General features: G+C 40.1%; 1 protein-coding gene across 1 annotated transcript in view; it reads left to right on the top strand.

Annotated features, from left to right (window-relative positions):
* The window catches only part of TMEM232 (transmembrane protein 232), a 227,000-nt gene that overhangs the window by 40,803 nt on the left and 174,099 nt on the right, over nucleotides 1–12,098 (top strand). Inside the window, exons 8-9 of the mRNA XM_068981134.1 lie at nucleotides 8,620–8,743; nucleotides 10,017–10,269. Coding sequence (XP_068837235.1) covers nucleotides 8,620–8,743; nucleotides 10,017–10,269 — 377 coding nt within the window. The remainder of the gene's footprint in view (nucleotides 1–8,619; nucleotides 8,744–10,016; nucleotides 10,270–12,098) is intronic.

Raw genomic sequence — 12,098 nt, 5'->3', positions numbered from 1 at the left:
GTCCTACACACGCAGCCCCACGAGCACTGTTATCTATACTTCTTGTCTTCTGAAGGCTGCTGCTACTGCCGCTAAGTTGCTTCAGTCGTGTCCAACTCTGTGCGACCCCAGAGACAGCAGCCCACCAGCCTCCCCCATCCCTGGGATTCTCCAGGCAAGAACACTGGAGTGGGTTGCCATTTCCTTCTCCAATGCATGAAAATGAAAAGTGAAAGTGAAGTCACTGAGTCGTGTCCAACTCTCAGCGACCCCATGGACTGCAGCCCACCAGGCTCCTCCGTCCATGGGATTTTCCAGGCAAGAGCACTGGAGTGGGGCGCCATTTCCTTCTCCTCTGAAGGTTGCTATCTCTGCATAAATGCCAAGAGATGAGGATAAAGAAGCATAGAAATATCGACTCCTTTAAAATTCAGTATCTCCAAGTATAGGATTCGCTGCCCTTTTCCTATTTCTGTGAAAAACATGATAGACAGTAGAGATGTTTTTCCTTAATTGTTTTCTTTTAACTTACTTTTGGGAATCAGGACTGCTGAGTTTCGCGGTGTGTGTGGCTGCACCTTCTTGCTGTTCTTATTCCAGCTCCATCAATTTTATGATTTTTTACATCTTACAGGAAGTTCCCTGTAAGATAGTCACATCTTTTTCATTTTTCAGCTTCAGAATTGTATGGATTTTTGACATCATCAGTGTTTTTGGAAATATCTATTGAAAGTTTCAAGTAACTCTTTGTAAGGACTGCAGCATAGAGACATTTTGATTCTCTTCTTTAAAATGATAATTTGCTCATAGAAGAACAAGGAGAACCTAGGCAAAAATTCCACTGCTGATGTTTCTAACCTTTCTGTAAGCTGGTATTCAGATGGGCATCTTTTTATGAAGCCTCTGGTTATTCTGTGTTAGTTGGTCAAGTTATTAGTTAGTCGAGTTTAAGTCTAGAAGGAAAACTGGACCGGAGTCAGACTCGCTGAAGTCCAGTCCCGACCTGGTCATATTTCACTCTGTGTAGTTAAACATTAATTTCGAAAGCTAACACAACATTGTAAATCAACTGTATTCCAATAAAAAAATTTAAAATCCGAAGAAAAAAGTTGAAAAAGAAAAGCTAGAAAGTAAAATGAATCAAGCGACTATGTTTTTTAGACAAGCCAGTAAACTTCTGCCTCCATTTCTTTATTTACATATTTAGATGGACATTTATAATATTTATAAATTACTTTATACATGTTTAATTTCATGGCATTGTGGAAGTAAGTCAGTGTACTGGTTGTTGAGACTTGGTGTACTGCAATGAGTTCACAAAAAGCTGCTAAGTCGCTTCAGTCGTGTCCGACTCTGTGCGACCCCATGGACTGCAGCCCACCAGGCTCCCCCGTCCCTGGGATTCTCCAGGCAAGAACACTGGAGTGGGGTGCCATTTCCTTCTCCAATGCATGAAAGTGAAAACTGAAAGTGAAGTCACTCAGTCGTGCCCGACTCAGCGACCCCATGGACGGCAGCCTACCAGGCTCCTCCGTCCATAGGATTTTCCAGGCAAGAGTACTGGAGTGGGTTGCCATGCTGTATTTAAATGTCTAACCTAAATCAATTTGGAAATTTTCTATGTGCATCAATTTTCAGTTTTGATTTTTTAACAAACTTCAATTTATAAGTTTTGCTGCTTTTATTCTATTTTTGTCAAAGGCATTTTCCCTTTACTGAAAATTTTCCCTTTACTGAAATTTTCGTGATCAGCAGTATTGATTAAAAATAGTATGTTTCTGGTAAAGCATTTTTTTTAACCATAGGTGGCTGACACTGATGAATCTTTTTTCAATTTGTATTTTAGTGAAACTGCCCTAGGTTAGCTACAGTTTTCCAGACTTAAAAGGGAACAGGAGAAACAAAAGGTTTGACTGTGAGGTATGCTGCTGCTGCTGCAAAGTCGCTTCAGTCATGTCGGACTCTGTGCGACCCCATAGACGGCAGCCCACCAGGCTTCCCCGTCCCTGGGATTCTCCAGGCAAGAGCACTGGAGTGGGTTGCCATTTCCTTCTCCAATGCATGAAAGTGAAAAGGGAAAGTGAATTCATGGGTAAAGTTTTGCAAAGTGTGAGACTATCCCCTCCTTCACTTGACCTTATTGTGAAGCAGGGGCCTCGAGTGCTCTGGGGAAGGACTCACTCTTTGCTCATCTTGGAGAGCATCTAGACCTTTTCCTTCAGTCATCACAGATAAAAAAAAAAACTCAGTGAACTCACACCTATTGACTTTGAAATAATGGTGTTGCTGTGATTCAGTTCAGTTCAGCCTTTTGAATCCAGACATTTTATATAGAGTGTTTCCCTTAAATTTCATAATAGTCTCTGAAAAGTAAGTTTTGCTACATTTACTTTATAGATGAGCAGATTAAGATTTAGCTGAGGTGTGACTGTTGCCCTATGCCATGTATCTAGTTAGTGATAGAGCTGAGATTCCATCTCCAATTTTCCTCCTCTAAACTTCATGTTGATAAATATTGCTTAAATGCACCAGTTAGGCTTCAGTCCTCCTGCGTGGAACAGTGACCTGACTGCAGCCGCATTACCAAGTAGGGCTTTGTTTATCACACAGGACAAGTGCAGCACCGCTGAGCGAATGTGTCAGGGGCCCTCAGGAGCCAAGCCTCTCCTAGCCTCCTGTTATTCCATCCTCAGTGAATGACTTTCATCCTCGTTGATGCAAGACGGCTGCTCTACCTTCTGGTGTCAGGTGTGAATTCCCAGGAAAAGGATGAGCAGAGGAGAAAGGAGAACCTGTTATCTGAATTTAAAACCAGTTTTAGCTTTTATGGAAGGCTTTTACAATATGCTTCCTCTTATATCTCACTGGCAAAACCTATGCTTAACGCCATTCCAAAGGAGTCTGGGGAGTCATTTGTTAAAAATTAGATGTACTTGATATAATTTATATATAACAAAAGTGAAACAATTTGTGTGTACAGACCTATGACTTTTGGCAGATGCATACACCTGTGTAATCACTACCCCAATCAAGATGGAAAAGTTTCCATCTTGTTGAAGCAATATTAACTGATCGCTTGGCCATTTTGAACAAAATTGAGGTTTAGTTCTGAAAGGAAGGAGACAAATGGAACTAGGTGTGCAAGAGGCAGCATTGTAATCTAAGGTTAAATATTAATGTGTTTAAATAATGGCTTAGAAAAGCAACACTGAGAAAAGTAGGAAAAACACATAGGTGGAGAAGACTTACATTATTAGTTAGCCTAGCTTAAAACATCAACTGGGACAGGTTTCCCAGATCTGCTTGACTCAATGTTTAAAATATCTTTAAAGTATTTAAAAAAAATTCCTCAATGTGTCAAAACTTGTGGTTCAGATTAAGGAGGTAAATTGTGAAGAACTTTGAGATCTGCAAAGCGTCATTCAAATGCAAAGCATTATCTTTTTTTCCATAGTTAGAGGTGTTTCCTTTGGAAATCATGATGAGCTTGACTTGCTGACCTGAAGTATCACAGCTGTGAAATTCAAATATAATTTTCAAAAATATTGACTATTTAAACTGATTTCCTGTTGTTGTGCAGTTGCTGAGTTGTGTCTGACTCTTTGCAACCCAGTGAACTTGCAGAACTCCAGGCTTCCCTGTCCTTCACTATTTCCAGAGCTTGTTTAAACTCATGTCCATTGAGTCAGTGGTGCCATACAACCATCTCATCCTCTGTCATCCCCTTCTCCTCCTGCCTTCAGCCTTTCCCAGCATCAAGGTCTTTTCCAGTGAGTCAGCTTTTCATATCAGGCGGCCAGAGCATTGGAGCTTCAGCTTCAGCATCACTCCTTCCAATAAATATTCAAGGTTATATTAAAGTAATGCTCAAAATTCTCCAAGCCAAGCTTCAGCAATATGTGAACCATGAAATTCCAGATGTTCAAGCTGGTTTTAGAAAAGGCAGAGGAACCAGAGATCAAATTGCCAACATCTGCTGGATCATCAAAAAAGCAAGAGAGTTTGAGAAAAACATCTATTCTGCTTTATTAACTATGCCAGAGCCTTTGACTGTGTGGATCACAATAAACTGTGGAAAATTCTGAAAGAGATGGGAATACCAGACCACCTGACCTGCCTCTTGAGAAACCTATGTGCAAGTCAGGAAGCAACAGTTAGAACTGGACATGGGCCAACAGACTGGTTCCAAATAGCAAAAGGAGTACGTCAAGGCTGTATATTGTCACCCTGCTTGTTTAACTTATATGCAGAGTACATCATGAGAAATGCTGGGCTGGATGAAGCACAAGCTGGAATCAAGATTGCCGGGAGAAATATCAATAACCTCAGATATGCAGATGACACCACCCTTATGGCAGAAAGTGAAGAAGAACTAAAGAGACTCTTGATGAAAGTGAAAGAGGAGAGTGAAGAAGCTGGCTTAAAGCTCAACATTCAGAAAACAAAGATCATGGCATCTGGTCCCATCACTTCATGGGAAATAGATGGGGAAATAGTGGAAACAGTGTCAGACTTTATTTTTGTGGGCTCCAAAATCACTGCAGATGGTGATTACAGCCATGAAATTAAAAGACGCTTACTCCTTGGAAGGAAAATTATGACCAACCTAGATAGCATATTCAAAAGCAGAGACATTACTTTGCCGATTAAGGTCCACCTAGTCAAGGCTATGGCTTTTCCAGTGGTCATGTATGGATGTGAGAGTTGGACTGTGAAGAAGGCTGAGCGCCGAAGAATTGATGCTTTTGAACTGTGGTGTTGGAGAAGACTCTTGAGAGTCCCTTGGACTGCAAGGAGATCCAACCACTCCATCCTAAAGGAGATCAGTCCTGGGTGTTCATTGGAAGGACTGATGCTAAAGCTGAAACTCCAATACTTTGGCCACCTCATGCGAAGAGTTGACTCATTGGAAAAGACTCTGATGCTGGGAGGGATTGGGGGCAGGAGGAGAAGGGGTCGACAGAGGACGAGATGGCTGGATGGCATCACCGATTCGATGGACATGAGTTTGAGTGAACTCCGGGAATTGGTGATGGACAGGAAGCCTGGCGTGCTGCGATGCATGGGGTCACAGAGAGTCGGACACAACTGAGCAACTGAACTGAACTGAACTGAATTTCCTTTTGGATTAACTGGTTGGATCTCCTTGCTGTCCAAGGGACTCTCAAGATTCTTCTCTAACACCACAGTTCAAAAGCATCCTTTTTTCTGCCCTCAGCCTTCTTTTTGGTCCAGTTCTCACATCTGTACATGACTACTGGAAAAACCATAGCTTTACCTCTGTGGATCTTTGTCAGCAAAGTGATGTCTTTGCTTTTTAATACACTGTCTTGGTTTGTTATAGCTGTTCTTCCAGGAGCAAGCGTCTTTTAATTTCATGGCTGCAGTCACCATCTGCAGTGATTTTGGGGCCCAAGAAAATAAAGTCTCTCACTCTTTCCCTTTCTATATGCCATTAAGTGATGGGACTGGAGGCCATGACCTTAATTTTTTGAATGGTGAGTTTTAAGCCAGCTTTTTCACTCTCCTCTTTCACCCTCATCAAGAGGCCCTGTATGTCCTCTTTGCTTTCAGCCATTAGAGTGGTATCATCTGCATACCTGAGGTTATTGCTATGTCTCCCAGCAATCTTGATTCCAGCTTGTGAGTTATCCAGCCCAGCACTTCGCATGATGTACTCTGCATAGAGGTTAAACAAGCAGGGTGACAGCATGTGCTTGGTGTACTCCTTTCTCAATTTTGAACCAGTCCATTGTTCCATGTCCACTTCTAACTATTGCTTCTTGTCCTGCATACATGTTTCTCAGAAGACAGGTGAGGTGGTATGGTATTCTCATCACTTTAAGCATTTTCCATAGTTTGTTGTGATCCACACAGTCAGACTCTTTAGTGTATTCAATAAAGCAGAAGAGTTTTTTTTTTTTTTATTCCCTTGCTATTTCTGTGATCTAATGGATGTTGGCAATTTGATCTCTGATTCCTCTGCCTTTTCTAAATTCAGCTTGTACATCTGGAAGTTCTTTGTTCTTATACTGTTGAATGCTGGCTTGAAGGATTTTGAGCATTACCCTGCTAACATGTGAGATGAGTGCAAGTGTTTGATAGTTTGAGCATTCTTTGGCATTGCCTTTCTTTGGGATTGGAATGAAAACTGACTTTTTCCAGTCCTGTGGCCACTGCTGAGTTTTCCAAATTTGCTGGCATATTGAGTACAGCACTTTCACAACATCATCTTTTAGGATCTGAAATAGCTCAACTGGAATTCCATCACCTCCAGTAGTTTTGTTCGTAGTGATGTTTCCTAAGGCCCGCTTGACTTCACACTCCAGGATGTCTGGCTCTAGAGGAGTGACCACATGCATTTGTAGTTATCCAGATCATTAAGACCTTTCTTTGTATAGTTCTTCTGTGTATTCTCTGCAGAAGGAAATGGCAAACCACTGCAGTATCCTTGCCTGGAAAATCCCATGGACAGAGGAGCCTGGTGGGCTAAGGTCCATGTGGTCACAAAGAGCTGGGCACGACTGAGTGATTAACACTTCAACACTTTTCTGTGTATTCTTGCCACCTCTTGTTAATCTCCCTAGTTTCTGTTAGGTCTTTGCCATTTTCATCCTTTCTTGTGTTCATCTTTGCCTGAAATGTTCCCTTGGTACCTACAGTTTTCTTGAAGAGATCTCTAGTCTTTGCCATTCTATTGTTTCCCTCTATTTCCTTTCATTGTTTACTTAAGACTTTATGTCGTCTTGCTGTCCTTTGAAACTCGGCATTCCCTTTTGCTTCTTCTTTTCTCAGCTATTTGTAAGGCCTCCTCAGGCAACCACTTTGCCTCCTTTCATTTCTTTCTCTTTGGGGTGGTTTTGGCCACCACGTCCTATACAATGTTACCAACCTCCGTCCATAGTTCTTCAGACACTCTGTCTACCAGATCTAATCCTTTGAGTCCATTTGTCGTCTCTGCTGTGGAATCATAAGGGATTTGATTTAGGTCACGCCACTAGGTCTAGTGGTTTTCCCTACTTTCTTCAATTTAAGCCTGCATTTTGCAATAAGGAGTTTATGATCTGAGCCGCAGTCAGCTCCCTGTCTTGTTTTTACTGACTGTATAGAGCTTCTCCATCTTCAGGTGCAAAGAATATAATCAGTCTGATTTTGGTGTGGACCATCTGGTGATGTCCATGTGTAGAGTCCTCTCATGTTTTGGAAGAGGGTGTTTGCTATGTTCTCTTGGAAAAACTCTGTTAACCTTTGTCCTGTTTCATTTTGTACTCCAAGACCAAACTTGCCTGTTATTCCAGGTATTTATTGACTTCCTACTTTATATTCAATCCCCTGTGATGAAAAGGACCTTTTTTTAGTGTTAGTTCTAGAAGGTCTTATGAAAGTGAAAGTGAAATTGCTCAGTCTTGTCCCACTCTTTGCGACCCCATGGACTGTAGTCTACCAGGCTCCTCTGTCCATGGGATTCTCCAGGCAAGGATACTGGAGTGGGTTGCCATTTCCTTCTCCAGGGGATCTTCCCAACCCAGGGATCGAATCCAGGTCTCCCACATTGCAGGCAGACGCTGTACCCTCGATTCCCTGGAGAAGGACAAACTGGGATCATTCTATTGTTTTTGAGATTGCACCCAAGTACTGCATTTGGACTCTTCTGTTGACTATGTGGGATGATTTAAATGATTAATGGCCTATGAATCAAGGCAGTATGTAGCTCTAGGCAGAGATAATTTTATATTTACATTATTATCAGCTCTTTGAAATTTGAATAACAACACTAAATGTATAATTTCCTGAAACTGTTAGAATATATGTACACTTACGGTTAATGAATTCTTATATGATTTCCCAGTTGTATGTGTATGTGTGTGTGTGTGTGTGTGTGTGTGTGTGTATGTGTGTGTGTGTGTATGCACGTGCACGCACGTGTGCTTAGTTACTCAATCATGTCCGACTCTTTGTGATCCCATGAACTGTAGACCGCCAGGCTCCTCTGTCCATGGAATTCTCCAGGCAAAAATACCGGAGTGGGTGCTGCAGGGAGTCTTCCCAACCCAGGGATCGAACTCAGGTCTCCCGCAGGCAGATTCTTTACCATCTGAGTCACCGCGGAAGCCCTCCTAGTTGCATAGTTCTTTCAGATCTTGGCAGTCTTCTATTTAATGTGAAATACAAATTTATTTTGAGAAATTTCACTTTATATAAAAATACTGAGCTTTCATAGTATTTAGAAAGACCATTTTTTAATTCCCTCTTTTGAGAATAAAACTCTCTCCTGAACTATACCTGCTGGAATCAGTTGCAAAAGGTTAAAAATCAAAACTTATTGTGAGATCTTGGGGACACTCTGAAACCAGTGCCTTTGATTGCTTGCTACGCAGGATCTGTAAAGAGACGTGATCATTTGTAATATTTTTTGCTCTCGGTTTTGTCAGAGCACTGCTGTGGACTCAGCATCTGTCCCAATGTGGCCCTTTTCTGTAAGCAGTTACCAATGGCAAAGAACACTAGTCTTTTTTGAAAATAAATGTATCTAGTCATCCACAGCAGTCACTTCTTCTGGCCTATTACCTTTTTCAGTAAAAGATTATTTAGTATTATTTTAAACTGAAGTCTTTGTTGTTTTGTTTATAAAATTTCCAGGTTGGATTCAGCCTTGGCTTTGTTGGTCCTTGGGGAGGCTGCCAGATTAAACGCAGCTTGTTTGAAAGCGCTCATGGGCCTAATGAGAGATTTCCTGTCAAGCATCATGTCTGCTCAAGATCAGGTAAGAGTACCTTGCTGATGAAGGTGCACAGAAAGGCCTAAATTGAAACAAGTCTTACTTCTGACCCTATTTTAATTGCACATTATATTAGGGCTTATAAGGATCATGAAGGAAGGTGAAAGTGTTCGTTGCTCAGCCATGTTTGACCCTTTGGGACCCATAGACTGTGGCCCGCCAGGCTCCTCTGTCCATGGGATTCTCCAGGCAAAAATACTGGAGTGGGTAGCCATTCCTTTCTCCAAGGATCTTTCCAACCCGGGATCAGACCCAGGTCTCCTGCATTGCGGGCAGTTTTTTTACTGTCCAAGCCACCAGGGAGGCTCCTATAATGAGCCTGACTTTGTAACAATAATTTTGGTTAAATGTGAAAGTAAAGCATGTTTACTATACATCCCAGTATAAACAGACAGATAGAGACACAGAGATAGGACATTATACTCACATGCACACATGCATGCACCCAGGAGGAATTTTTAAATTTTATTAGCAGACATGTGATCAGATAGTCATGGTTTAGTTTCCTATTAAAAAAAATTTGTCATTACATATTATTAAGATTTATTAATACATTTTAGTGAGGATGAGGTAACTGTTTCTCTGTTGTTGAACTTTGAGCTTATTTCTGCTTCAGTTAATTGCATTATTCACAGTTCTGTTCAGTCGCTTAGTGGTGTCCAACTCTTTGCAACCCCATGGACTGCAGCATGCCAGGCTTTCCTGTCCATCACCAACAACGATTCACATCTAATTACAAATAATATTGAACTGACATTCTCATACAAAAAATCTTAACCTGCATTTACAGATATTTCTTTAGAATAGATTTGTTGCCAAATGATAGACTCTATACTTTCTCTTAATCCCCTTACAACAGCTGTTCAAATTCCTCTCCAGAAGATATAACTTTTTTGCATTCCTATGAAAAAATATATAAAAATGTACATACAAATTGAACTATATACAAAACAGATTCTTTTACAATATGAAATGGAGAATAGTATCTCATTGGATTAACTGACAATCCATTGATTACTAAGGAAATTGAAATGTTGTACTTTATATGCTTTTTAGTAATTTTTTATTTTTTGAACCTTGTCTCATGCAATCTACCCATGGAATACCTGCTTTTAATGAGCGCATTTTAGAAGTGTTAGTTGATTATGGTCTTTTAACAACTCAATAAAAACTGAAGATATTTCTTATAAGTATGGTATATAGTTCTCATTATGACAGAACATACTTTGATTCTATAATAGCTATTTTCTCATTTTAGGAGAAAAGCTGCGAGGTAGATGATTTTTCCTGGGCCCAGAATGTAGTCTCGATATACATAAAAATTCTTGCAGAAATCTGCTTATATGCGACCAATTCTGTTTTGAGAAAGACTGCTTTAGTTGGTTTCTGTGACTGTGAAAGTCCGCAGAACGATGTTTTACTTGTGGGCAAATCACCAGAAGAGCCAGAATTGAGGGAAACAAGCATTTCGGGTCTTTTGGAATATTTCTCTTCAGAAACATCAGATTGTTGTGAGTAAACTGTTTTTCAACTTGAGAAATATTTTTAATATATCTCTCTATATATGATAATCTTTTTTATGTACAAAAAGTTAACATTTTGAAGTGGGAAGGTAATATCAAATTTACTAGAACTTTCTACAAATTTAGGAAGTCTATTGTATAAGATGGAAACTTCTGATCAATAATTTTAAAACAGCTGAAATGTACCCTAGAGCTTGTTGATTGCTGGTTCAAGTTATATTCCTTGGAAACAGGAGATGGCCTTAGGAAAACTTGTAGAACGTGTGTAGAGTTTGTTTTGCTCTTGTTCCGTTGGGCCTTCTCATCCATCTTCTCCATTGCTTTCACTGTTTCTCTTGTTCTTCCCAGACCCCAGAGTGTTTCTCTTTAATCACTCAGATATTATAGTTCATTCTTCACATCTCGCATTTCATGCTCAAAATGTACCTGACTTGTGTCTCAAGACTTAAGTTTATTTTTCTACTATTGCCTATGCATATTATTAGAATAAAATGCTTCTGTTTTTAAAAGGGCATATCAGGGACAATATAATTCAAACGTGTCCTTTCAGGTTAACTAGCACTCTTCTTTATGAGTATCATGTAGTCTATAGTCTATATGTTGTTATAGTTTCTTAGGGATATGTCTCTCACTTCATTAAGTTTTAAGATAATCGAGATTGGAGAATCGTGTCTGAACTATATTCATATTAACCCGTATTTACCATGGTATTTAGCACAGAATAGGTGGGCAATAATGATAGCGAGTCTATTATGTAATTAAATAAATCACTGAATTTCAAAGATAATTGCAAGATAAGGAGGCAAATTCATTGATTTTGAACATATGTGAATATAATTTTAAACAGTAAGACCTTAGTCACAGATAGTTTCTTTCTCAAGAACTTGCTTGCTATTTTAAAAGTACTTTCAGTATAGTTCTGGTTTAAACAGTAGACTGAAGCTGACTTTGAAGTGTAATGTATTTGACTCTTGCCCGCCTTTTAGGAAGATGATGCTTATTTTTCACTAGTGCCAATTTTAAACAGATTTTAAGTTAATGGATGAATTATCCTTCTCCCTTGTTCATCGTATCGATCAAGTGTAGGTATTCACTTCTCTCACTGTTCACATTGTGTGAAATATTTAGAATGGTCAGAAGTCTTCCTATATAGCAGCAGCTCAACAGATGATTTTTAACTTGCCCCCGCATAGATTCATGTAAAACTTCGGGGCCTTCAGGTTTTCCCAAGTGTGTGGAATTAGTTCTTTCTGCTCTCCCACTGCTCTGTTCAGTGATGGGTCCGGAAGACAGCCTTCCATTGTAGGATCTGTACTCTTGGAAGCTTCTTGGCCTCCCTCTGACCTTGACCCCTGAGCTCTGGTAAAACCTCACAGTGGTAGGGTATTTCTGTGGATCCTGGAAGTTTTCCTCTTTTTAGCGATCTGAAATTTTTTTTCAGCAGATTGATGATTTCGGTGCATTTATTTGTTCACTGTTGATCTTTCTTTGAAGCTTCTTATCATCTCCCAGTGACTTTGATAGCATAGGAATAGAATATGGGTGACTTCTTGGAAGAGATTTTTGCTTTTCCATTTTTTATTTACAGCTTCGTATTCCTCATCCCCCTGAGCAATACACCCCAAATCTTCCTAGCTCAAATATTGGTCATGTCCCCTATAATCGTTTCTCTACCAGGAGCAGACCTGTCGAGATTTTTCTGGCAGTTGTTTGTGCTTTTTTCCTCTGAGCAGTGTTTATGGAGAATGATTGGTGAGCTTGGACTTGCCAAGGTCTAGTCATCCTTGGGCATTGCTTTCTCTTCTTTGTGAATCTGA

This window comes from Capricornis sumatraensis, chromosome 9 (genome assembly GCF_032405125.1).
Source record: "Capricornis sumatraensis isolate serow.1 chromosome 9, serow.2, whole genome shotgun sequence".
Classification (NCBI taxonomy): domain Eukaryota; kingdom Metazoa; phylum Chordata; class Mammalia; order Artiodactyla; family Bovidae; genus Capricornis; species Capricornis sumatraensis.
The sequence above is the reverse complement of the archived record's forward strand: the minus strand, read 5'-3'. Positions and strand labels throughout refer to the sequence as shown.